General features: G+C 41.4%; 1 protein-coding gene and 1 long non-coding RNA gene across 2 annotated transcripts in view; one reads left to right on the plus strand and one right to left on the minus strand.

Moving 5' to 3' along the window:
• Window positions 1-24,011, minus strand: LOC134643623 (uncharacterized). The gene is made up of 4 exons (XR_010096384.1): window positions 23,655-24,011; window positions 15,813-15,926; window positions 14,532-14,705; window positions 1-3,408 (listed from the first exon to the last, which is right to left on the minus strand). It is a non-coding gene; the product is annotated as an uncharacterized LOC134643623 (long non-coding RNA).
• The window catches only part of mei4 (meiosis-specific, MEI4 homolog (S. cerevisiae)), a 59,905-nt gene extending 32,688 nt beyond the window's left edge, over window positions 1-27,217 (plus strand). Inside the window, exon 5 of the mRNA XM_063494685.1 lies at window positions 26,812-27,217. Coding sequence (XP_063350755.1) covers window positions 26,812-27,057 — 246 coding nt within the window. The 3' untranslated portion in view covers window positions 27,058-27,217. The remainder of the gene's footprint in view (window positions 1-26,811) is intronic.
• Window positions 27,218-27,719: the final 502 nt, after the last annotated feature.

The following is a 27,719-nucleotide window of genomic DNA, read 5'->3' on the forward strand; positions in this document are numbered from 1 at the left end:
ACTGTGTCCCAAATTACAATAAAAATAAAACAGACAACTGGGACTTACCAGCAGCGGTGGACCAAAAAGAAAACCACACAAAAAACCCCACTACAGTCTATTCACCCAGTGCTGTACAACAAAGGAAGTGTGGAAAATGACCCGCCACCTGAGGTCCCACGGCCGCTGGTAGATCCTTAGTTCGCTGAAATAAAAGCACAAGACATACACATTAAAAGGATAAAACATGGGACACCAAATAACAGGCTCTCTATATAATTAAAAAAAAGAATTAAAAGAAAAACTGAAATCTTTAATAAAACACACACACCACAGAGCACAGATTGGAAATACTTGCACTCTGCGAGCCAGCCCACAGCTGGTGCTGGTTACGATTGTCCGTAGCCCCACTCAGTCTTGTGCAGCTCTCCACAAACTGGGAGCAACCAGGGGAGGCAGTACCAGTTTTGTAGCACCAGCCCGTTATGCAGCTGAGGATCGCCCTAGCCAGCTGCGAAAGCTGGAGTGCAAACAATAGTCCAGAAGGGGCTTAAAGTGAGACCCAAAGCCCCCAGAGGCGAGGCGAGGCAAAGCAGCAGGAACAAAACTGGACCGCCAACAGAACGGAAGACAAGACAAGACAGCAGCTCCACTGACATGCGCAACCCATCCGGCCACATAAGTATAAATTTTAAGTACATCCAGTTCTCAGCTGGAGATACTGCAGTTTTTTGGCTAACCTTCATCTTTAAACTAATGATTCAGATCAGATTCAGCCCTACGCAGGCTTAAAGTGACTAAAACTTTGCAACACATTCTTACTCCCAAAGCATAATATTTTACACTAGGTGACAAATCGTCAACATATTACGCTTCTGGGCACCCAACACGTCCCTAAATGATGAAATCGGAAAAATGAGGAAACATGAGACCGTTTTGAATCAATCTACACATGTTTGTTCATTTTACTTAAATCGCTTTGGAAAACGCTATTTAACGTCATTATAGTGCTGGTTAAGGTTAGGGATCAGGTTAGGGTTAGGGCTGGAATACATGGCTGGAACGTGTATTACCGCGGGACCGTAATTCTATTGGATTTAACCCATAACCCGGCACGTAGCATAAGAACGCTGAAGGTCACCTTTCGCGTTCCTCAGGAACGCCTTGGGAGTAAGAACGGGCTGAACTTTATGGCAGATGAGTTTGGAGTACATTTAGTTTTTGACTGGCTTTAAACGTGGTTTGGTGGTTTGGACATATTTTGGTGTGTTTTAGTCTCTGTTTTGGAATTGGTCTGGGAGAACTTGGCACAGTTCTCCTCTAGATTTATTGTCTTCATGTAATACCTGAACGATGTAAATAACTTGTTCGCAAAAATAACATGTTTTTCATCCGATCAGCAGGTCAGTTTATTTATTGTGTCTGTGATTTGTCATGTCATTCAGTTGATTTTCTGTCTAACAGCATCTAATAATGTTCGTAGTCATTTATTCCTGTGGGAGATCTGTGACACCGGACAAGCTAAATATACATATAAACAACGTTAAACTCTGGATTGCATTGACAAACACGCTGCTGCCCTGTAGCACACGATCATAGAGCTGTGTGCGTCATGAGTTATCCATCAAGTAGTGAGTTGCTATGCATTTCTGTCTACTCTTGATAAAAAACACTGATTACATTAATCAGAGCTAAGCATTAGTCATACGAGCAGCACATTGAAATTTACAGGAAACCTTTGGGAGCTGGAGTGATGAGAAACCTTGGTTTGAAACCTTGTTTGGTTAGAGCGTGCCTCTCCCTGGGTTTGTGATTTTGCCTTGAAAAATGAAGAAAATAAATGCAGCTTTCTGTTGGCATTCATTCTGCTGTATTTCCCTAGAAATGAAATACATCATTGAGGGCTAAACTGAGGTACTCAGGCGGTGAGTAAGAGGATGTTGGATTTACACAGTTTTATTCAGTGGCTGCAGACCTACCAGATCGTTTTAGAATGACGCTGATAGGCTGGTTAATTGAACAGTTGATTGTTTAATCAGTAATTTCTTTCCATTGAATGGACAAACTTAATATTTGGAATGCCTCTTTCCTGTGCTTCAGTAAACTGAAACTTTTTAGATTATTTCAAGACCTTTCACCTTTCACCTTGTGTTTTGATTATTTTCTTTCCCCCTTTGGTTGTTTCTTTAAGTTTAGCAAATCATTTGTCGCAGTTTTCTTTCTCTTTAATAATGGTGGTTTTATTGTTGGCCTTTTTGTGCAGTGCTTCACTCACGTCCAGAACATTTATTGCAAAGGTTTGCTGATTGATTTTTGTGTAATAGACCAGTGTACCGCCTTCAGCTAAAGGCAAGAATGTAAATGTTGCTGTCGAAGACGTAAGCCATGATAAACAAGTCAAACTATAAACTCCCACAGCTTTACTTAGCTTTACTGAGGAAACATCAAGAATTTTTAAATCTCACTATAAAGTCATTAGATTTTTTATTGTTACTTTTGAAGAGGCAGGTTTTCCCTTTTTGAAGTCTTTTTAGAGTTCAGACCCCACTTTTGTCATTAAGTAGCTTCATTTTAAAACAGTATCTGTATTCTTGTTTTTATAAATATTAATAGAAATGAGCAAAATTGGACAAAACCCAGAAACTAAACAAAACCCATCAAAAATAAAAAAGATAATTTATGTTTGTTTTCCATCCATCCATTTGGAGCCTATCCCAGCTGTCTTATGGCGAGAGACAGGCTACACCCTGGACAAGTTGCCAGTCCACCGCAGGGCTAACACATAGACACTGACAACCATTTGCACTCATATCTATGGGCAATTTAGAGTTTCCAATTAACCTATCCCCACTAACTGCATGTCTTTGGACTGTGGGAGGAAGCTGGAAGTACACGGGGAAAAAAAGGCAAATACTGTGCTCATGTTTGTTGTTTTTAATCAGAATTTTGTCCTTCTGGAAAGAAACCAGAGAGCACTGGCGTTCAGGTTTACGAACGCGTAACAAGTGTTCGGAATAACATGTTGGTTCCATATCTTAAATTGAAACTGTTTTATGCTCAGTTGCCATTTAAAGTGCACTGTACCAGTAACTGTTGATACATGGAAACATTTTTTAAATAATAAATGAAGAGGACGCTTCATTTGGCTGGCTGTGTGTACGGATACTGTTAAAGCAGTAATTAATTGAAGCGGTCAGGTCATCGGCACACTGCCGGCCCTCTTTTTCTCCAGCTGGTGGTTCAGAGAGCAGATTGTTCCCATCTGTCCGGGGACTCTCCGCTGACTCAGGCCTTCTTTTTCCAGAGGTGGAGAGGACAGGCGATGATGGCTGAAGGGCGTGGTGTCAGGTTCACACATCATCAACCTTATTTCCTTGTTGTCATTCGTGCCATCTAGTCAGAGACCTGAACCTTGTGCTATGAGCCAGTCTGGAAGCACATTCAAGCGAGAATTAAAATGGATACAAGCACAGGGATGTTATTTGTTGGTTTTTCAGTGGCTGCAAGTGCTGATGACACTATTGTGAACTGTATTATTACAGTTTATATGTCAGTATGTCAGCAGTTAAACTGGTTTTAATAAGTCAGCATTCAATACTGGGTGCAAAAACACATACAAATGTATAATTTAATATATATGTATTATTTGTGATATATTAATTCAAAAATGTTCTTTAAAAACATTCTGAAAGGTAGAAATGTCTTCCCAGATTAGTTTGAGATATTTTCCTATTATAAATATATAAACTGAACGAGCCGCCTAACTGACAGACCCAACAAACTATTTAGTCCCACAGTTTGATTAGATTAATCATAAGGAACAGATTTGTCTTCTTCAGGCCGAAGCTTGTAATAATGTTTTTGTTGGAAAATGGAGCACTGAAACGTGCAGTTCCACAAATGTCCACTAGGGGCTCCAACAGAGAGTCGGTTCTCATTGCGTGCATTACTAAAATGTCCAGGAATAAACTGTTTTGCTGTCTGTTAGGAATAGTTTCCGTATTCCTAACAGCAGTCCAGGCAGCTGGTGAACATTAAACTCTATTAAGGCTTTAAAGTTTGAATCCTTAGGGGTGTGGTCTCTTGGACTGACAGGTGGATGGTGCCGTGCAGCTAATCGTCACGCTGTCCGTGACACCTGAGCTCCAGTTTTAGTGAGTAATATTCTAGGATTTAAAGTTGGACGTTACTCAGAAATGATTAATTGGGATCTGTGTCGCTGCCTTGCAGCTTACTCGCTAACCTAGCCAGAGTTAGCTCTGATAACTTAGCTGATAACTTAGGAGTCCTCCCTCTTGTCCAAAGATTGTATTAAAAAACCAACATGGCTGTGTCAGAAGTGCTAACACAGTAGAGTCCTAACCCAGTGGGGTTACATGACTTAACTAAAGATGGGTAGCTTTTATTTATTTAACCTTTATTTAACCAGGAATGTCCCATTGAGATTAAAAACCTCTTTTTCAAGGGAGTCCTGGCCAAGAGGCAGCACATTTCCAAACAAATACATACAAACAAACAAGATTAAAAATTACACAAAACAATTACACATTATTGAGGCAGTCTGTAGGCCTTTGAGTTTAGTTTTAAAAACATTTAAAGACAACAATTCAGTCAGTTTCCAGTCTTTCTGTAACAGGTTCCACGAAAAAGGCGCAGAGTGGACAAAGGCTTTCTTACCCAACTCTGTGCGGACAAGGGGAACAGACAGCAGCAACTGATCATTTGAACGCAAGGAGTAAGAACCACTATTTGTCCTTGTGACCAAAGTACAAATATAAGGAGGCAACAATCCAAGCATAGCTTTGTAAATAAAAGTGTACCAATGCCCCTGTCTTCTAATGGCCAAAGAAGGCCAATTTACTCTTAAGTACAAGTCACAATGATGGGTCAGATATCTACAATTGGTGATAAACCTCAAGGAAGCATGATACATCGTGTTCAACATTAGAAGACATGAGGAAGAAGCGTTCATATACAGAATGTCACCATAATCTAACACAGATAAAAAGGTTGCAGTGACAAGACGTTTTTTTACTGCAAAAGAAAACCACTGTTTATTACAGGAAAAAAAACGAAGTTTCAGCCTCAGTTTCTTTACAAGTCTTTCTATATGTGGTTTAAAGGTAAAGGAGTCATCTATCCAGACACCAAAGTATTTATATTCATGAACTATCTCTATGACATTTCCTTCAAGGGTGGACACCACTGGAATAGGCTCTGGGACCTTCTTTGACTTAGAAAACAACATTAGCTTAGTCTTGTCAGCATTGAGAACTAATTTTAGCTGGATAAGTGAATGCTGGAAAGCAACAAAGGCTTTCTGTAAGGTTTCAATGGCCTGAGTAAGAGATGATCCATAGCAGTAAATAACTGTATCGTCAGCATAAAAATGCAAAATTGGTAGCTGTGGCTGTCTTTGGATTTTCATATACGTCGCTTTTACCCTTCTGATCCTAGTTGAAGGAGAGATCCTATAACGCCTGTTTGAAGACTGTTGGCAGTGTCATCCTTTTTTTCTTCTGTTTTTGTTTAGTGGTTTGCAACCTGCTTATAGCTGCATTAGCACCACCCTCTGATGGTTGTAGCACATTACGCCCTACCAGGAGCTTTAAAATGCACACTGACCCGCTGGAGGTCAAGAATTCATCATAAACCTGAATTACAATGTTGATAATCAGATAATGTGAGTCTGTGATTAGGCTCTGTGTTAATGTGTAGGTAGACTTGATGATTGTACTAAACCAAAGCAGACACTAGCATGTAAACTTCCATATGATGACACTGAGGTGCAAGATGATAAACCGCGCATCACTGAAATTCAGAGCTGTCACGACTGAAGAATTTTTTTTATTTTTTCACATGCACGGCTTCAAGGACACGAGTTCTTAGTGAGTAGTGAGGAGGGCGTGAGGATGAGGGGCAGCGGCACTGTGTAGGCGGGCGTTCCTGTCTGACATACGCCCTCAGAGATGCTCCAGCCCAGTGCCGCTGTCCTTGGAGCGACGCAGCATACAGATAAGCTGCACCATCTGGACGCTGCGCTGTTCTGTCAGAGGTCCGTGACACTCGGTGGCAGCCCCTTAGGACAAAGCACGCAGAGATCCGCCAAACCTCTGGGCAGTGTAAATGCCACTCTGACACCATTACTATGCACCCTCAGTGGTTGCTGTCCCGGCGTCTGCCTTTTATGCAAAAGTGTCAGTGGATGCTTCATTGTTTTCTTTTTCTTTTTTTTAAACTGATAGTGCAGAAGATTTTTAGGAGGGTGAAAACAGACAAAAGCACCAAATCTCAGCTGCTGAACAAGCTGAAAACCAGATGACAAATAAATGTCTTTACGGTGTAAATGGGCCCAAATCAGGCAAAACACTATAAACTAGCACTGAAACTGCACGCACGACACAAGAAGATGTAAAACTCGGTCAACAGACCGACGTGAGCAAGTTAATTAATAAGATAAAAATGAGAAACAACGGGAAAAAAAAAAGAAACAACAGTCACCGGCAAACACAAACAGAAAGGCAACAAGAGGATGCTAAACACTTATTAAAACTACAGAAGACAGAAAATGATTACAATCAAGAGTAGAACTTTAAAAATGTAAGAATCAAAAGTTAAAACCAATGAACAATCAACATTAATCCAGTGAAAATTATTACAGGGTAAGAACAAAATAACTGAGGCAAGGTTAGAAACCGGACTGCTGAAGGCAGGCAGTGGCGTTACGCAGAAGCTAAAGGTGATAAATGTGCTTTTTTGAGATTCAGCAGTTTAACAGAGTAAATGCAGGATGAGGTTTTTGGTTTCCTGAAGCTTTTAGGAAAAGTCTTAGATGATTAAAAATCAGTTTTAAGTAAGCTGCTTTCTGATTAGATTATTTATGTTTGAGATGTAAGAACAGAGTTGTGAGAACAGACCCATAAAAATGGCCTCCCTTTGTTTGAAGGTACTTAATATTCCTTCAGGTCAATTTTAATCTCCAGGATGTGGAGGAAATGGCAGGAAATAAATCTTTGGTGTGGTAAAAGCGTTTTCAGCGTGATGTGACGTCACCGCTGCAGTTCTGTTGGTGCCTCTGAATCTTCTCCCTCAAGCCTCAGGACATCATGGTAGGTCTCAAGTTCTCAGTCTCACCCTGGGGACAAATTCACGGTGCATGATCCGGTGAATCCTCCTGGTTACCTGAGGCGCTGCCTCCGGGCTTGGAAAGTGCGGACTCTTCAGCTGCAGTGCCAGCTCTGAAAGGACGATCCTTAAATATAAATTCAGGTCAGTTTGAAACAAGTTTGGGGTCTGCAGTGAAGTCAGAAATAAAAAAAAGCTGTGGACATACCTGAGAAGATGATTGTTTGGACTCGGTAAATGGTGGAAAATAAACAGCATGACAGTTTGCCAGTGAGCACAAAGTGACGAGGAAGAGAGAAAAAACACAAACGGACACATCTTAGGAGTTGAAGGCAGAACTGGCTTTTTTTCTAAAGGCTCCAGAGACAAATATCTGGCTCTGGATGCTAAACGTCTGCCTTTCTTCACTTCCTGCCTGTGTCCGTCTGCTGCTTTGTGCTGGGCAGGTGGTGTTTGGTGACTTTACTGCAGCTAGTTTGATGAAAACAGCTACCCGCTGCTGCCACCAAACACAAACTGTGAGCTGGAAGAGATCAGCATGCAACGTTTGATGAGGTTCTCTGTGGTTTGTGACTAAGCAAATGACTGCTTTCGCTTTATATGAAGTTGTAGTAGTCTGCTCTGACACAGCGGTGCTTTCAACTAAATGTCATCATTTTAAAGCAGAGAGAAAATTTATTGATTTCAAGACGTTTGCACGCTCAGCAGCAGCTGGAAAACCTGCTTTCTGTACGCTTTTGAACACACAAACCATAACATCAAGTCTTCCAGTCTTTCTCCAATGTGAATATTTCTTACCAAGCTCTTTGTGACATAAATAACATCAAAGACAGGAAGCTAAATGATTCTAAGTTTGGATTTGGGGGTCAGGTACGTTTTTACACATCTGATGGCTGTGTGGCTGGCAGGTTAGGGACCCACACGCTCACGATTCAGGAAACCAAGAGTCTACTCAAAACACAGATTTAATGGTGGTAATTCAAAATACAGAGAAAACCAAATTCTCAGGGAATCCAGGGCAAGGAAACACAACAATGAGGGATGATGCGACAAAGGACAAAAGGAGACTCTGACAGTATGTATACACACACCAGGTAATGAAACAGGTGATATGATGAAACATAGCTGACACTGATAATTGGGATTATGAGACAAAGGCAGAGAAACCTAAGAAGGAGATGACTGTGGAGATTAGACTAACTCCACACAGGACACCCTGAAGGACAAAAAAACTAAGACCAGAACAGAAAGGAACACAAAAGGAATAAACTCAATACTATTTACCCAAGCATCACAGAGACCTCCACAAGATAAAGGTAAAACATAAACGTACAGCCTGTGATGCAAAAGGAGCAAAACTCAAACACAAATGATCCTCAAAACTAAAACAGAATCACAACTGTTCACAGAAACCCCAAACTGTGGGTCCAAAGCCTAGGCGGTGACACTGGCACTGTTGGGCCGCAGCTGTGTGTTGCATCTAATCTTCAAATATCAGGACTTTCAAATACTCAGTCCTCTATTTTTCTCCAGAGCCGCCTGATGCTTGTTGGTGATCTCTGACTCAGAAAAATGTGGCTTTAATGGGATTGTGCTTTCAGTTTGAGTGGCAGAGGTGTTCTGAAGGAGAAAGTCTCAAGGAGAGATGAGAGGTCAACTGATGAAATCTCCAAAAAGCGTTCAGCCTCTGTAGGTGTGACGGTGAGAACTGAAATCCTTGACTCAGTTAAGTCCTGATAAAAGTGATCATTGGTAAATCAGCTGTTAAAACCCATCATTTGAAGACAATATGATGGGTTGCTGTATTGAGGAATTGGGTAAGTTTTCCCACAAATGTCTCTTCATACAGAAGATTCACACTGAGGTTTAAGGACATCACACTGAGATGGTGATGAGAGAGTCAGTTTGATAAGAAACAGTCGAGCAAAAAGGACCTTTCTGTGCGTGATGCTGAATCTCATCTCCACACAAAAGGGAAAAATATGAATCTTATGCTCACAAGCGAAGTGTGCAGCGTGCATTTCTGTCAGTTATACTCTGAAAACGTGGATGAACATTAAAAAGTGAATTATAAAAAGCCCAAGTCTCAGCTGGAGTTCCTGCAGCAAGCTTTGTCAGGACTTCTCGGCTTCCTTATTTATCCTCACTCACCAGCTCCGCTCTGTTCCTCGCGGGGACAGAAAACCAATAAAACACCTTAACGGGAAAAACAAATGATGACATCAATGCTAGAGGCGGCGCCAAAGTTGGTGAATGCGGCCATGTTGAGTTGAGTCAGCAGTACGTTGAAAAGCGGTCGAGGACATGGGAGGCATTGTCAGGTAACAATCAGTGAACCGTCAGGTGCTGACAAGGCTGAAAAAGGCAGATCAGCAGGTCCACATTAAACGTTTTATTTCTGGTACCAAAAATAAGAAATTATCTTTTTTTTTAAAATTAAGTTTCCTGTCTGACACAGACAATAAACTTCACCCAAATCTATGGTTTTGTGAATGAAAGAACGCATGAATTTACCCACTTCATGATTTGAGGCATGTACTCTGTTGGAGCCCACCTCCAGTGGACATTAGAGGAGCTGCAGTTTTTTAGCATCTCCTTTCAATAAACTTAATGACTTAAAGGATTACCCACAGTCATCCATAGCTGTTACAGTAATACACTTGAAGATGCAACATCATTAATCTAGCAGCATACATGAGTTTGGCTGAATCTGTCCGATCAGGTTCTCGTCATGTCATGTGCTGCAGTGCTTTGCTTCTTGTTGTCTTCTCTGCCTCTCCAGCTTTTTATTTTCACGGTTTACGTGCAGCACACCTTTAAGATTTGGCCTAATGGCCACACAATGTCCCAGACACCAAGAAAAGAATCACTCAGATTTTAGTGGTGACATTTAGTTCAGGATCAGAACACTTATATCGAGTTGCCCAAACCACGCAGCTACATATTAATGACTAACCCGGTGCTCAGATGTTCTTCGACTGAAGTTTGTTCCATTTATGGTGCCTTCTTCCTGCTGTGTGATGGAGTTTGCCCAGCGAGGCCATCGAGGACCCCCGGCATGAACTTTTAGTCTCCTCACCAACATTTATTGATGAAGACCATCTTAAAGTTGCACTCTTGTGACTAAAACTCAGGTTTTACATTGGTCACTCCTCAGTTGGCCTTATACTGAATGACCACATGGCCAGCCCATCCCTGCTGGTGCTCCATTGGTAGATGTGTATGTTGGATATTTACAGTTGGTTGTTTTGTCCACTAGAAATATTTTCTACTCAAACATCTGTGCTATTTAAAGTATGTCTGGAAGATGTCTCGATGATCCTGATGAAGGCTACAGGCTGAAATGTGCTGGTCCAGAGGTAAAGTTGTTCTTCCAGATGTTACTCGAACTTCAGCCTAGTCAGAGGTTTGATCTTCTCCATGCACCTCAGAAGCACTGCCAATTGTGCCAGAAACCGCAAAGCTCTTAATCTGGGGCCCTGACCAAGTTGGTGAGCAAGACACTGAATGGAAACTACTCTTGCATCCTTCGTACCATCCTGTTTCCTGGAGGAGCTACATCACTAGCATGCAGCTCTGCAAAAGCCCACTGAAGATCTCGAGCATCATCTGAAATTGCTGTCTCATTCCTGCTGGCATGTCATTTTGTTAAGAGGAAATAGGGAGCCAGGCACCAAGAGGAGGCGTGAAACTGACTGAAGAAGATGTTGGATTACAGAATGAAGACCAGCGGGATCTGGAAAATGATGATGATGATTATGATGTGTGTAACACTAGTGTGGTAAGCAGCAGGTCTGTTATTTTCTTTAAAGTCAAAGATGGAAGCCACACAGTAGAATTAATGTCATTTTTATGCTTTTCTTCTTTTTCTGGGGAGTTTTCTTTCTCCTTTGCATCCTTTGTCTTGAAGCTCTGGTGGCATCTGTGGCGACGGCTTAATTAATTAGCATTCTTGGGCTCTCGGGCTGTCTGCTGTCTTTATCTCTATTTGTCGTCTTCCTCCCACAGTGCCCGCCTGTCTCAGCTGTCACTTAAATAATCAATTGGATCCACTTTTCTGCTTAGTCTTTAGTATCACATGCGTCAGGCGACTCGGGATGGATAACCACATCGAGGAGCTGCACTGACTCTAATGAATTGGCAAAGACAGGATGGGAAATATATGGTTTCATCGCCTTTATGGCCTTCATGTGACATGAGGAGTTAATATAAGCAGAAAAGACAGAGGAGATATTCCTCTTTCCCTTCGTTGACTCTTTTTTTTAGTCCTCAAAAGCTTTATTTTGTGTCTTACTGTCAGTTAATTGTGCCCCACGTAAATGCAAGCTGCAGCATTTTCATGTAAAGCTACCAGCTCCTCACAGTCGTAACGTCTTTGGCATTTTAAGTTGAGCTACCGTCTGACTGGCCTACAAATCTGCTGAGAAGCAACTTACATCATCCTGACACTGTGGTTTGTCTGCATAGCAGCTCAACTTTGGCTGTCACTGCTGGAGAAAATGTAAAATTAATTGAGCCAATATTTAGACCGATCTCCGGTGCTGCCAAGTACATTTAAAGAGCAGAAATTTGGCAGACAAAAGCCAGTTTTCGCCAAAACTTTCTGGACTATAATCCAAGTTATGACTGAGCTCACATAGACAGAGACTGTCTGCCAGTTTATTTCCAAAATCCACTGATGTGTCTAACTTTAGCGACCTTAGAAGCACATAATGTAGGCAAAGGAGAGACAAAACTAACCAAGGTTGTGTTAAGGGTGTTAGCAGTGGTGTAGCGGTAGTAAAATAGGTTTTTTTATTCTTGGAAAGTGGTGCTAAACTTTCATAAAGGAACCTTAGCAGATCTGTTCGAACGAAAAGAGCAATCAGGACAATTTTTTTATTGGAGAGGCAATAAATAACACACAAGTTCATATTCAGTGAGAGCAAACTCTTACTGAAGAGCCCCCCTTTTCTATCTAAAAACACAACCCAATGAAGGACGTATGCTCTCACATACAACCCCCCCCCCCCCAAAAAAAAAATAAATAAATTGGGATGTTGTGTAAAATGTGAATTAAAAACAGAACGCAGCAATTTACAAATCACCAAACCCTATATTTAACTCACGATAAAACAGGAAAAACATGTTGGGTTTTTAAACTGAGAGCTTCTTCTATATCATGAAAAAAATTAGCTCATTTTGAATTTGATGGCAGTAACATCAAATTCAAAATTTGGGCAAGAACAACAGGAAAAGTATGTTTGTGAATTCTGTTGGCTGATAGACGCCATTTTAAGTCTCCTGGCTGTTGATTTCTTGTCGTGTTTAGGTTTTCTTGGTAGTCCATAGCGTGCTACCAGTGCTACCAGTGCAGAACTACGCATATTTGCAGTTAAGCCCAGCTATTTTCACTCTACTCCTTTATAACTCTGGCCTAAATCAGAACCAGATTGAATCATTAATCTGATAACGGAGACAAATGAGGTTGAGAGGCCTCCTAAAACTGCAGATATTTCATCAGCTTTCAGCATAGGTTTAGAGATCTGTTTAGAGTTAGAGACCACTGGTGGCTGGTTTTCCGCCTAAACAGCCTGATGATGGACATCCTCTCTGTGCGGTGAGGTGGGCTCTGTCCGTCCACCGGTGCATCTGTGACATCTGAAGAACGGTCAGATTAAACAGGATGAGGCGAATAAACTGACGGACAGTTAGCTGCAGATCAAAGCTGTCCTCTGTCCTCACAGCACACCGGCCTCATTAGAGGAACGTTCAGAGCAGCTGATCAAAGTCACTTTAGAAAAGTAAACCTGGGAGCCTCTGAGGGGTTACGTTAAAACTCACAAGTCACAAACATGAGGAGGTCATACAAAACAGGCTTTTAACATTCTGACCATCCATTTACAAAAGGGGAAAGATTACTGCCTGAATCTTAATTTTAGAATTTCTAAGATGATTATTTCTCATAAAAAGCATTCACTATTTCAGTTTTTTGTCCTGAGCATACCAAAAACTGCATTTCCTCTAATGCTTCTATAAATTCATGCTAAAACTTCACAGCAGAGGTAAACATGTTTACAGCCTGATACTAAAACTGTTTGGCATTTATTGCTACATAACAGCTGTGTGGGGGATTCATTTATTAATAACTCATCCATTTGGTTACAGTGAAGGTTTAAAGGTAGGGGTGTGGTGGCCAAGTTCCAGTTTAATGAACAAGTCATTAAACTGGAACTTTTGACTGTGTGTTTGCTGCTGCTGACATTTGGAGCATTTTAATTAATTTTTTTCAAAAAAGGCCTCCTGTGTGGTGCAGACCACCCAAGAAGGTGGTAATAAAACTGTTTTATCAGTGTATCAGTATCCATGTAGTGTGTTGTACCTGTACAATTTAAAGGTGTAGTTTGCCAATTGAGCTAAATATTTAGCGCTCCATGCCCAGTTCGTAGTGAGTTAGTAGTGACTGAAATTTCCCTGGTGTGGTGTTGTTATGGTGGTTCTCTGTGTCATTCAGCTGTTTCTCTAATGGCGCTCCTGTTCTGCGAACACCAGCTTTTTAACCTGCAGCCAGCGATTGTGTTGGTCCTGTTCTTCAGTTTTGGTGTTGGTGGTGTCGTGGCACACGAAGCAGCTCGGTACCTGCTGCAGGTTCTGCGTGATGTCACCAGCTCTCCCCTGATCTCGTCAAAAACAAATCTAACCTGACCAGCCGCAGTCCGAGGCTGTGAAGTAAAGTTTACCTGCAGATGGAAAGACTGAAGTGCTGAAGCTTTGGCAGTGGTGCCGTTACAGAACTTTCTTGACCTTGTTGGCCTATGTTTGTTAAGTTTGAGCCGTTAACATTAAAACCAGTGGTTTATGAACCACTTCATTTGTATGTTAAACTGAAAGTGAGCTCCGATAAAATGTGTCACTGCACAGGAGAGCTGTGAACAAGTAACTGCAGCAAAATCAGTTTAGTTAAATGTGTAATAAACAGACTTTACAACAGTCCTTTAACCTGAGCTGATGCATCATGTGTCTGAACATTAATATTCTGGATTATTTCTGACCTTCAGAGGCTTCAGAGACAGGGAGGCAAACAGAAGGAGGAAAAAAGAGTAAAGCTTGTTTGTCAGTTCTGGCATTTCTACTCTATCAAGTCTTTCCAAGTGGGTAAACACTGTAAATACTGTGGTTTGGTCTTTGGGGGAACGCCGCTGTCAGATCTGCCACCTCCACTCGACAGATATGACAGAACTGTAACTCTGACCGCCCCACGAGACCATTTAACAAAAAGAAAATAATCACCCAACCCAGTGGAATTTTTTAGGTTTCGGATCATGAGAAACTCACAGAAAATGAGGATACAGTCCCTGTGTGTGTGTGTGTGTGTGTGTGTGTGTGTGTGTGTGTGTGTGTGTGTGTGTGTGTGTGTGTGTGTGTGTGTGTGTGTGTTAGAGAGAAACCTGTGTTCTTCCACCTCCCCGGGCAGCCGAGATGTCAAGATATGAGCCGAGAGAACGCCGAGTAGGATGAGATTGGATCGACTTTCTGTCAGTTGAATCAGTGGATTGTCAGTGGACCACCCTGAACCAGACGGTTAGGGGGGAAGGAAAATAAAACACGGGTAGGAGAGGCTCCTGAACGGACAAAGAGAGGAAAAAGGAAGCCGTCAGTTTCTGGGAGTTGTTTCCTCCTCCGTTTGTGCAGAAAGCAGAGAGTGGTCGTGTTCACGTCAGTGCAGAACCAACAGGAATAATCTGTGTGCTTCACCTTAGGTCCAGGTAAACAGAGTCAATAAAACATAAAATTTAAGATTATTATGGTTTTATTTATGTGGAAATAATATTTCTAAAAGCATAACAGATGCTTTTTGATACATGCAGACATTCAGAGATCAAAAAGTCTGCCACTGCTGAACTCGAATAGTTCTCAGTGAATAGTCACTGCTCGAAATGCTCATTACCAACTTTACAGTACTTCATGTTTAAATACTTTGATCATTTGGATTCACAGTATAAACAGCAGCTAATAAATGCAGTGAGTCAGCCTGAAAGAGCAGCGCAACAATGTAAAACTGATCATGCTTTAACAAAGGAAGCAATTCTTCACATCCAAACACGTCTGGAGTATTTTCTAATTATTGCAGTTTTAGTTTGTTTTGACTTTTTTGTTATTAATTCACTTTAGTCTCATTTAGTTTCCAGAGTGAGTTTTGATTGTTTTGCTTAAGTTTTTATTAGTTTTAGTGTTAGTTTAATGCCAGAGGGAAATCAGCATAAAAACACAGAATCTTCTGAAAGACTCTCCAAAGGCTCAATAAACAGGCCCATCTAAGCTTCATCTGCAAACTGTGATAACCAGTTCTCTCCAAGTTAATAATTACTGAAGCTAGGGCTTAGTTGTAGTTTTAATTTAGTTTTCAGAGTCAACAAAATCATTTCACATAGTTTTGTTTTCCAGTGTCAAGCTTTTATTTTTTATTTTAGTGATCTAGAATAACCTTGCAATCCCAAATTTCAAATCAGATTTCCCTTAAAAGGAAAAAGAAACCAGATTTTAAAATCTACTATTGTATCTTAAAATTTGACATAGATATAAACACTCCACCAACACTTTATGCAGTAACAAGAAGAGACTGACAGCGATGCGGTTATCATTAAACTCAACAGGAAGTTAAACTGATCTCAACTCTGAGCAATTAAAATCGACTGTCGTTGGAGCTAACGCGTGACATGCCAAGTTACCTGTAACTCCCAGTGGAGCAGGAGCCCAGAGAGAGAACTCATCCCACTGGAGGGTGTGAAGTGATTATCATCAGTTTCTCAGTGAAAGCTCATGTTCTTCCAGGCTTTACTGTTCTGGAATGAAAAAGTGATTAAAAGCTGACAGCACGTTCAGATCGAGACAAACTGAGTCACAACGACGTAAAATACCCAGTTTAGTTCCAAATCTAAAGCTCTTATGTCTTCTGTGATTTCTAACATATGAAATAAATGTAATGAGTGATGAAAATGACAGACGCGAGACACGTGGGTTAACCTTAATTAAAGTACTCAAAGTTTCTCATGTAAGGTAAATGGTGCCTTTCGTTTGTGCGTTTTAGAAGCAGAATATACTTGTTTACACCAAAAGAAATCATGAAAATTAGTTCTTATGTGATGGTTTTACTGGGCTCGGCCGGCCGTCGTTGTGGGTCTTGCTGATGGCGGGTGGGTTGAAGCTCTGTGTACGGTGCTGCTGTGCAGGCTGACTGACTGACAGAGTTGTTGTGAGTGTGGGCTGAGAGGCTGAAGCTTCTCACTCTCACTGTGGGCTTTCCCCTGCACTCGGGTGACAGATGAGTCCGTCCTTGATCTGTAAATTACTGCCCTTCATGCTGGCGGCCGAGCACAGCTTCATTATGTGCCTCTCCCTCTGCCGCTCTGCCTCTGATTCCCACTCCTCCTCCTTTTTAAAAAAAAAAAGAAAAAGACTTTTTCTCTGTGTTTGGCTTTCTGGACCAATTTCTGTGAACCACCTTCCCTCTGCTTTTCCATGTGGTTTCCTGTGTGTCTGCACCTGCATAGTTATAAAAAAGAGCATATAAAAAACTGAGTAAACTCTGGAGTCTACATCAGAATTGCAAACAGACGTACAGCGATGAGTCACTGAAGGCTGAAAGCTAATTAGCACCATTTATCTGCTTTAAAGGAGTTTCGTCAATTAGCACTTTGATGTGAGATTTTTTGAAAGCAATGGTAAGAAGCTCCTCTGAAGGACTGAAGTCCAGAAATCAGCCCGTTCACATTTAAAAGGGCCTGAACTTTGGTGTGTGTGATCCTCGATGCTTTATTGTCGGTCTCGGTTGGGTTCGGGTCTGATCATATAGAGAGGGTTGAGTTTTGTTGTCCTGATGTTTGGTGTAAACGCCAGGACCAAAGGTGCGAGTCTTCGTTAACTCTGTGGAATCCATTCAGTTTGCTGCTGGTGGGCTTCAGTCACGTTTTCCACATGTCTTAAGGAAAATTCAAGGAAACAGGATGAATCTGAGCAGCAAGGAAGCTGAATACATCACATGGTTTCACATATGCCTGCTTGAATTTGGCTTAAAATGCTTAAAAATGCTTTTAAAGAAGGTTTAAAAGCATTTTTCTTTCAGGTGGGAGGGTGATACTTCTTCCAAGCCAAATCTTGGTGTATTTTTTCTCTTGAAGATGCAGCTGTGAACATATTTGTGTTTGTATTGTCTAATTTTTGCTTTAAGATTTGAAAATCAGGCCTGTGGTAGCGTCTTGTCTCTGTGTTCAGAGATGTTCAGCTCAAAGTTTTTAGTTGATATTCAGACCAGGAAACACATTTGACATCATTGTCACGACTCCTGGACTCCTTTTGTGATTGTTTACTGTTAGTCTCGCTCTCTCTGCCTCCATTCTTGTTTTCTTCTACTGGAGAAACTCTTATTAACACCTCGGCATGACTGTCCCTCCATCACCATCAACGGTGTGCGTTGCTGCGGTCCAGTTGTGGTGTTACGAGCTCCGAGTCTAATCAAATGGACGATTAAATACCTTTCAGGATGCCGTGCTTTAATCTCAGGGCAGCTGATGTTATCTGGGTCGTGGTGCTTCAGACTGCCTCGTTGCATACAGATCTAAAAGGGTTGCCAAGTACAGGTCCTCCACCCATCCACCTCAGTGCAAATTGCCCCGCATATTTCCAAATCCCCGAAGTGGTAATTAACAGATTCACCCAGCCTGTTAGCCAATGTCCCCGCCGCGACCCCACTTGGATGAATGATGAAGGAAATGGGTGAATGAATGGAGATTTCGACCCACTGATGACGGGGTTAGAAATCACCAAAGCTGTTATAACTTTTCCTGAGGGACACAGTAATGTATGTCCCAGTCTAATGGACTCTGGCTCATAACGTAGATATTTTAGTCTGGATCGATGTGATGGACTGCTCCGATAAAGAGTAAAAGAGTAAAGCTTGTTTGTCAGTTCTGGCATTTTCTACTCTATCAAGTCTTATAATATATTATATATAATATAATAAAAAATATATTCTTTAACCTATGTCGGTTGGTTAAAGAATATATTTTTTATGGAACTGTAAAAACATAGACTTGCTTGTGTTTTGATAATTTAATCAGGTACTCTAAGTGTTTTCTTTAAAGGCCCACAAGTTTTTAATGCCTTTATAACTCAACTGCACTTCACCGTCATGAACACCTGAAATATATCAAGAGGTAACTGCAGAGTCAGAAGCGCAAACTCCTTTCTCCTCCTTTCTCCATGTAAGTCTCCTTACTGCTGCTTTTAAACATGTCAGGAGCTGTAGTACAGTTAAGTCCATATTCAAATCGAAACTCACAACAATGACACAACACCACACAACACCTCTGATCACATGCTATAAATGTATTATTTCCTGTGGAGTTACTAAATAACATTAAAATGAAACTAAAATCTGGGTGCTGAGCTCCTGCTGCACAGAGTAAACATGAACTGATTCTAATTGTGGTCTTTTATGAGGACAAGTCTCTGTAACATCTCAACTTCCTGCACTCCTCCAGAAAATTGCCTCAAACTCCATTTTGCCAGCCTTCAAAGCTGGCACTTGCCTGGACCTCAGCCTCAGGTCGCTGTGAAAATGTTTAGGTTCATTGTGACCTCATGGTTTGGCCTGGATTAAAAATCTGTACCTGGCGTGGAGGGATAGGGCAGTTTATCAGGATTATTCAAAGGCATCAGCTTGTCTCATCACTGTCAGCCTGCAGAGGAGGACTGCTAACGACCCGACACTCAGCCCATCATGTTGTCTCCAGCTTTGCGTTTACAGCAGGAAACATGCAGTTATCCTCTGCTGTCTCCTGGTTTCTCCTGTATGCCAGCTCTGTGGTTCTGTGGATAACCACGTTTACAATGAGTTTATAATGATTGCTGCTGCTGCCTTCCTGCCTATACCAGGATCTGGCAACTTCTAAAGCTACTTTTGAGCCTATAATAGACACAGCCTGTTAAGTATAAATGATCCTATCATATCCCTCCTGGGTGTAAATAATGCAAATCTGCTGCCATATGTGCTGTTTAGTTCAGCTGAATGCAGCATTCAGCCCTCAGACCTGTAAGCACCATTAAATGAAAATTAAAAAGTTAACCAATCAACACAATCAGTTCATCACTGTATAGAGAACTGCAGGAAGAGGAGGTCCGCTCTTCAGGGAGGGACCTGAAGCTTGTGTGGCCAGAAACACAAACTTTATTATTTTTCATGCAGCAGAAGCTTTTTTATTATTATTATTATTATTATTGTTATTGTAGTTCTGTCAAAGTTGCTGAATGAACACAAAAAGAGAAACTCTGCAAATAAGAGTTTGTTTCTGCTTGGTCCACTGAATTTCTGGTTCCCTTCAGCTGCTGTCTGTTCTTTTGCTGGTCGCACAGTTTTAACTGGAGGTTTATTTGGTTGTGTTTACTCATTAAAATCATCTGGTGGATTGTAAAAGATGAGAAGTATTACCCGAGGGAGATTTTAATCTTTCAGACCCACAGAAAGGATCAGAAGCACCCACTGATGGAGGGGTCTCAGCTCATTAGAAAGTCTCTTTAACATCTCCTTTCCTTTGTTTGGAGACGACCTGAGAAAGAGTGCAGTAGATGAGATGCTGCTCGTCTCTGCATGCGGACGCTCTTAACCACTTTTTCTTCAGAAAGCTTGTTTTCCCTCTGGTCGGACTGTAGTTCTGTAGTCACAGCAGAGTTCACGCTGACGTTTTTTTTGCAGCACATTAAAGGAGGAGTTAGATGTGCTGTTGAGCGGGGGAAATGGAAGAGTGATTATTTAAAGTCTGTGGTGATTTGTACCTCGTGTTTTTGGGGCAGATACTCCGAGATGAGGGAGAGAAAATGGTTTGATTGGTTTGGTGTGCATTGTACTCATACTTTGGATTGGAGGAGGAGGACTGGATCGCGCTCTTTCAGAGTTCAGGTATTTGCCTTTAAGCAGTCTGCTGAAAAGTCACAGATGTGTTTGAATGTTACAGAAGCTTACAGTACAGTGGCTGTCCGTCGCATGTTTTTAGGTCACAAATAACGCCCTGATATTTATAAATCCTGTTCCCACTTCTGTGAAGGCGAGCACCAGCCTGTTATCATTCCCAGGCAGCAGTCAGTGTGGTTTTCAAAGCAGGCGGCATCTTATAGATGCACTCGGTGTCCACTGGTGCTGTAATAAACCACTGTGTTATGGCAATAACATGATAATGCATGTCCTTCACCCCCAGCTGGTCACAGAGTGACTCCTGTAAAGAACTTTCTGGCATCCCGTTAATTTAATATGGCACAAAGACTTGTATCTGATCTGTAACAAGATATCATTTGGCTCTTTACCTGCCAGGTACCCTGGCACGCGTCTAATATCTGATCACTAAGAAGTGAAGCCAGCGTGGAAGCACCAAAAGCTGCAGTTCCTCTAATGTCCACTAGAGGCTGGCAGTCAGTCCTCATAAACGCCTAGGTTAAAATGAATTTATAGCAGAAATAAACACGTTTACAGCCTGAAAATATACTCCCATCAGCTCGGGTGAAAGACGGGACAAAATGAAGGTTTCTGAAGAGAATCGTGAGCTTTCCTTTGTGAGCTTTCTCCTGCAAGATTCACACAAATGCCATAAAACACAGGCTGAATTAACTGAAGACTTACAAGTTAATTATGACACAAAGCCAAACAAGCTCAGATTTCACTTAATGATCCTTATGGCACATTCATTTTGTTTTCATATTAAATAAGAAGCAAAGTTTTGTAGTCACACTGAAATCCCACAAATATTCACCCCACCAGCCAATGGGATGAGGAGGAGGCGATCAGCTGATGGCTACAATCACAAACATGTTTTCAGGACTTAACACGAAGTTTCATGATTTTACTCGCTTTCCTCCAAGCTTCCTCTCTCTGTTTTTCTGTATTGTAAAACAAAATTTAACAGCAACGACGAAACCTGCCCTCCATTTCTTACTGTTGGTGGCATCGTGAAAATCCAGTCTGTGGAAGTATCTCAGCACACACGGCGTGAAGCTGATTTTATTCCCAAAGTTTTTTATTTGTAGTCCCACAGAAGCAGATTCACATCTGTTCACCTTTCCTGCCACCAGTTTGTCTTTGCAGAGACTTTAATGTAAACATGGTGGACAGTTGTTCAATAACTCTGTGACCTCTAACTGAAACTAACGTGGCAGCAGCCGCAAAGCTAATGCTGAGGCTCCTTTAACCGGTGGGTGGATGCAGAAAGCTGGATGCAGCTTCAGATTCTGAAAAATGAAGCCTTTCAGTGCTTTAAACTGGTATTCTTTTTAATGGCCAACAGGGGGCGATTCTTGTAGTTGCAGAAACGGCCCTAGGTGCTTTTGCTCTGTGACCTCAGCAAACACTTTCCTGATGAGTTTCTTGGCTCACTGAATGAAGCCTGAAGTTGATTTTGTTGTTTTGTAAAATACAGCCTGTGACTAAAGAAACATTAAACTCCCTGAAAAATGAGTTTTATTGGAGTAAATGTAGAAACTTCGGGAGGTTGTTGATTTTCTTAATCAGATTTGATAAGAGGAGGCCCAGCAGGTCCTCTGAGAGTATTTCTGTCTCCTGCAGCGGGGCTCGAGCCCCCATTATGTTTCTATATGCTCCTTGCAGATGCTCCATCACCGCTCCCTCTGGATCCTCGTTCCAGTTATCGATTTCTGCCGTTCATTGAATCCCGCTTCACGGCTTCATAAATTTCGCGGGCATGTGAGTGTTTGACAGGTTGGAGATTAAAATGGAATATCTCGCCAACCTCACGGGCATAAAGCCGCTCGACCTCCTTGACGCTGCTCTGTTGTTGTCAAATGAAAGTCGCGGTATAGTCTCCTTTACAGAGGTTTAAATCTTGTGGACGCACAGGTCTGCAGACAATAAACCATTCAGGTTGCACATATTTCAAAGGTAAAAGTTGAGTTTCCTATTATTGTTTTCCTCTTATCAACAGTCCAAAACCCACAAATGAGATTGTGACTTTCCTGAAGGAGGACCCAGAGACCACGAATTCCCTGTCGGTTGGTTTGAATGATTGGTTTCGTGTCAACTGCAGTATTTCTCTTAGGCTGATGGGTTTCACTGATATTGATGAGTCATAATATAAGAGCCATTAAATTATTGACTTTGTTTTTTTGGTGACCTTATTAGAACTGAAATGTTTCCCCAGTTCCTCAATAAGTTGACTGATTGAACTGGCGAACAGTTTAACAGCCCCTCTGTGTGTCCTCTGGCCTGTTTGTCATGTTAGATTTCTATCAATTAAACCACAAGTCAGTTAGTTGAACCAGTGATGGGTAGTAATGAAAATAACTGGAATTCATCAACAGTGATCAGGTCTGGTTGTTTTTAGGCCTGTGCTAATTACAAGAGAGTGAACAAAGATAGGTCATGTCTTTGTTACATAAACTCAGTGAAGGTAATAACAGAACTACAGACAGCAGCTTTATGTGAAGCCTGAAGTGTGATTTACATTTTGCATATTAAAACATGATAAACATTCAAAGTCCTTTAGTTGAGCGTTAAAAAGAAAACAAAAAAATTCATAGCACAAAAACTATGTAGTGATCATTTTTGAATCGTATGTATTTATATTTCACATTAATACTCAAATAAAACAGAATACTTTTTGTACTATTAAATTCTTTGTCACAAAAATGAAGAAAATGCTATTTTCACTTTTATGCTTGACTTAGCAAATATCACAAGCTGTGCCACAAAAACAAAAGTATCAGTTGACGGTCTAACCCGAATAGAATAGAACAGATTTCTACTACTCTAATTTTAACTGATTAATTCACAGGCACCATTATATATGTGTCCAAACTTTTTATCATAACATTTTTATGCAAACTGGAGAAAATGACCCGAGTGTATGTCTGAGGGTAAATGCACCGATGTATGTAAGACTGAACTGAAAATCTGAAATCAGACGCTGAATGTGTCCGATATCAAACAGCAGTTAACCAAGCAGCATGTAAGCCTGAGCTCTGCTCTCATCCACAGCTGCTGTATTTCACTCAGGCGATGGATCAGCTGGCCGAGCTGATGCACTAATAGTCTTTAATGCTCTAACTCTCTTGGTGTTGTTAGTATGCTCCAAACACAGACGTTTGCATTCAGTGATTAGCTACCAGTGCTGGTCCACTCTCACTAATCAAACGCCGCATTTAGATTAAACAATAACAACGTTCTCACTCGAGGGGTGTAACACAACGAAGGGCCGGCTCATCTGCAGGTAATGAGCAGGACTTTTTATGTTTGAATAACAAATAACAGAGAGCTGCATGTATTTCTGTCAGGTTTTCCACTTTGCTGCTCAGGAGACAGACAGCAGTTGTGCGAGCTGCTTTTTTCCCCCTACGATCGAATATTAATTTCACAGATGAATGTCTAAATTTTTTTTTAACTGATTATATAATCAAATTATGAAACACTGGTTGACAGCCCTCCTGAGATCAGTGCAGAGCTTTGGTTGTTTTTCTGGTGTAAAGCGAGAGGTTCTTTTAAAAATTAATCATGATATTCTCTCTGCACTTACCCTCTGTGTGAACCGCTTTCATTCCCTCGTCTGAGCTTCACCACTTGGTCGGTTTGTTGGTTTTAAACGGATCGTAGACCAAAGCCGGTCGGCGGCACAACGACATGAAAGAGGAAGGACTCGGAGCGGATTGAATCGCCTCTCTAGCAAAGACCTGCGAAGCCTCGTCTCTGCCTTCACGCCACATCAGATGAAACCGTCTCCATCTTGCTGACAGCCGCTGACGGCCGATTGTGCGAATATGTGCGGCCTCTTCGTGTTCCAGCAAATATAACCACATGCTGTGAGTATGTGCACACCATAAATTCACGGTTCAGACGCAGAGCTAACGGGACTGTAACCTGCTGTCACGCTCACACTGACTGACATGCCTCTAAATAAACAGCACAGTTACATAAGCATGAGCTTTGCATGTGTGTGGTGCAGTCTGGAAAGAGCACAGCACATATTGAATAATCATTATGTGTGAGCGCTCCAACGAGCTATAAAAATTTAACATTTCCAGCTTTGTATTGTTACTCTTGGATTCTATTAGAGTAGCTTTGCATGATTTACAGATCATAATAAGCATCCTTTATCTCAACCTGGGCCTCGGTGGAACTCGCAGCCCTACTGGTGTCTCCTTCACACCCCCATGATTGTGCCGGGACACTTGGCAAACCTTCTTCAGGTGACACGTATGGATGAGCTGGACTTCCTGTGCTAACATGAAGCTGAACAGGCTGATGGTGACGTAGAGGACACTAAGAAAAATCAATGAAGAAAATGCAGCGGTCTGTGACCACCACCTGCAGAAGTGAGGGTTGGTTTGTTGTTCCCTCTCCTGTTCATCTGTTTTCACATCAGTTTGGATGAAAGCAGCTGAAATGGATTAACAGTGGTTTGATATCCCTGACTTTGTGTTGTACTGAGACGATCGAGTGTTCCCTGAATCTGTTTTGTAACAGTGTCTTATGGGTTGTAATTCAGCTTCAGCTGGCTTTTTGGGAGCTCTTTTCATTACCATGAAACATGTCATACATCTATAGTTACATTAAACGACCAGTGGGTGGCAGGGTGTGGAGTGACACATCAGTGTCCAATGTAGTGGTTTATGTGCAAGTATACCATTAACACTGACACAAATACAAGAGAACAGTCTTTGAATAGCTGTCCACTGTAGTGACCACTATGCGTGAAAGGGTTAATACATTTAAATTCTGAAAGTTTTTGGATTTTGACTGATTTTTTGTAGCTTTGCCTTTGTACAACACCACAGTAGATTTTAAATTAGTCAAGAATTTTTTGGCTTTAATTCAAGGAGTTCAACAAAAGTTTTTCATGAACTCTTCAGGAATTACTGATATTTTTATAACTATACAAGTTAAAGGTTAGTTAGTTAAAGTGCTGTAGCTGCTTGGGTTTAAATGTGTTGGTGGAACCTGCAGGTGTTTCTGGAGCTCTGACCTCAGAAATATGACGCAGTGATTGAGCAACTCATCACGACTAAATATCATCTTATTTGGTGATGGTGACATTGGCTTTTTCCTTTCTCCAGTCAGACTAAAAATGTTTTGGCAGGGATCTATCAGAGGCATTTTTAATTCAGTGAGTTCAGGTAATGAACAACAACAAAAACACAGTTCTGGTATTCTGCATGAGCGGAAGTTAAAATACACCCAGGATCCCAAAAACGTTGGGACACTTTGGAAAATATAAATATTTATTCACAGTACAACGCACAAAGCATCAGATGCTTACACTGAGAAACAGTTGGAGTCACTTTAAATTCGATGGCAGCTGTGTTCAGTGATTTCTGGAAGTGTTCCTGATCCGTAGTCTCCACAGAATCAGCGCTGCCGGAGGACCAGAGATTCCAATAATCTGATTTAGATTTTTACAGTTGTTACAGTGGAAGATGACATATTTGAAGTGTTAACAATTTCACATTTCCCTGAAATATTTCAATAATTTATTGACAGTTTATTTGTTTTTGGTGAATCTGTGTGTCTCTCAGTGTTTCGTCTCTTTGTGTCAGCAGAGGAGAAGCTGGAGAGCTTTCAGGCAGAAAAACATGAATCGTGATTTTAAAAAATGGCTGCTGACCTGATGCTGATGGGGCCGGGCCTGTGTGTGTGTATGTGTATGTGTGTGTGTGTACGCGTGTGTGTGCGCGTGTGTGTGTGCGTGTGTGTGTGTGTATGTGTGTGGGGTTAAGAGGGTGTTGTTGTCACATCCTGTCGGTTCTCTGAAGGTTTTTGCCAGGAGGAATACCTGACAGCCATCTGGCGCTTGTTTTTCTTTGTGACATCCCTCACACACCAACTTTTACATGCAAACAACACACACACACACACACACACACACACACTCTCTCTCTCGCTGGGATGTAGTCGGGATGAGATGCGGCAGCTTCTGCTGGTTTGAATAATTACATTTTGATTTGAGCTGTTGTGTGTTGTATTTCCTTTCACTCAGTTTGTGCTCTGTAAACAGTCGGATCTCGTGTTTCTCGTCTTTCATTTGCAGGTAAATAACTCGTGGTACGAGTATTTGTTGTTTCATCATCTAAAAGCCCATCGTCTCAGGGATTACCCCAGTGCTCCAGTTCTTTCAATAATCATTTGGGCTCCTGCAGATCCTTCAAGTCTTCAAAGTCAATGATCTCAGTTTGAAAATAAGCCCTTAATTGGCACTAAAATATTTCAAATGACTTTTTTGTTGTTGTTGTTTTTTTTTTTAAGTCTCCTTAAAAACGAGGATGAGTTGTGACAGCTCGTCGCACTGTTGTCATGTCTGAGACCTGCCAGCACCCTACGCAGACCTTCATCACATGAGACCAGTTTGGAAACCCCCCGCTTAAAAAGATCAACAATACAAAATTATCTCCTCCTGCTTGTTCTTCATGTCCTCATTCTCCTTCCTCTTCTCTTCTCATCCTTGTCTTTCATCTTGGTGTTCTTTGTCTTGTCTTTCCTCTTGCCCCTCTTCTTGTCCTTGTTCATCTTTTTGCCGCGTTTCTCCCCTCACGTTGATGAGATTTGTATTGCTGTAACAGTGAGTGAAGTGAGTGGAGCAAGTACTCCTTGTTTTGTGCTGAATTCTGACCTTAAACCTCACACAGGAAACAGGTTCTTTCATCGATTCGAGTTTTGGTTAAACTCATTTTCCTTTACAGGGGCATGACGGCTCGGTGCTTGACACGTTTCCCGTCGACCGGTACCAGAAGTCATGCTACCTGTTCACCGTCCTGGAGGAGCTCCTGCAGAAACCCGAGGTGGCGCACAGGGTCGAGGTGGGCCCGGAACAGTTGGAATTCCTGAGCCATGTGGAGCAGCGAGTCTTCCTCCTGTCCGATGAGTTTCCGTTATTTTCCATCCGAATGTGGGGGATACGAGGTCTCCTTACCCCTCTGAGCAGATAGGATATGTCTGGAAACATTCATTTCTCTTAATGCAAAGAATCTGACAAAAAAAAACCCCAAACATTAAATAAATGTATCCCTTTGAGTGCTTTATTTTCAGATATCTCATTTCTTTGTGCCACAGCGGGCACACACTGTAGTTTCTTAACCAAAACACATCATTTATTTGCCACAAATACCAAAGGCGTCAGATGGTGCAGCAGACAGAGCTCCAGCAACCCTTATTATTGTAATAAAAGAAAGGCTTTAATTGGCATTGGTAGAAGACCCCAACCCTCCCATACACAGAAGTCTCACAGACATATTAAAAAATTAAAAACAAATATCAAGTATTTTTCTCTATTTACAGCCTTAAATGGATCTATTTGTAATGAATTTATCTGCGTTAGCTCCTGTGTCAGGAGATAATATATTTTCCTTCTATCACTTTATATAAAATCACAAAAAATGTGTGAAATGTTTCTACTTGAGTCCGTTTTTTTAAGCGTCTTTATTCTGCTAAGTGGTACAAAAACATTAACTGTCTCAGTATTTCATTATGAGCTCTGTGGGGATTCGCTGGACTTTAAAGTGTTTGTCTTTGGATGAATGACACTGAAACATAATTGAAATGATTCACGGTGAGCGCTAATAGGATTGATTTCCCCGTGAAGCCGACACAG

The sequence above is a fragment of the Pelmatolapia mariae genome, linkage group LG15 (assembly GCF_036321145.2).
Source record: "Pelmatolapia mariae isolate MD_Pm_ZW linkage group LG15, Pm_UMD_F_2, whole genome shotgun sequence".
In the NCBI taxonomy this organism is placed as follows: Eukaryota; Metazoa; Chordata; class Actinopteri; order Cichliformes; family Cichlidae; genus Pelmatolapia; species Pelmatolapia mariae.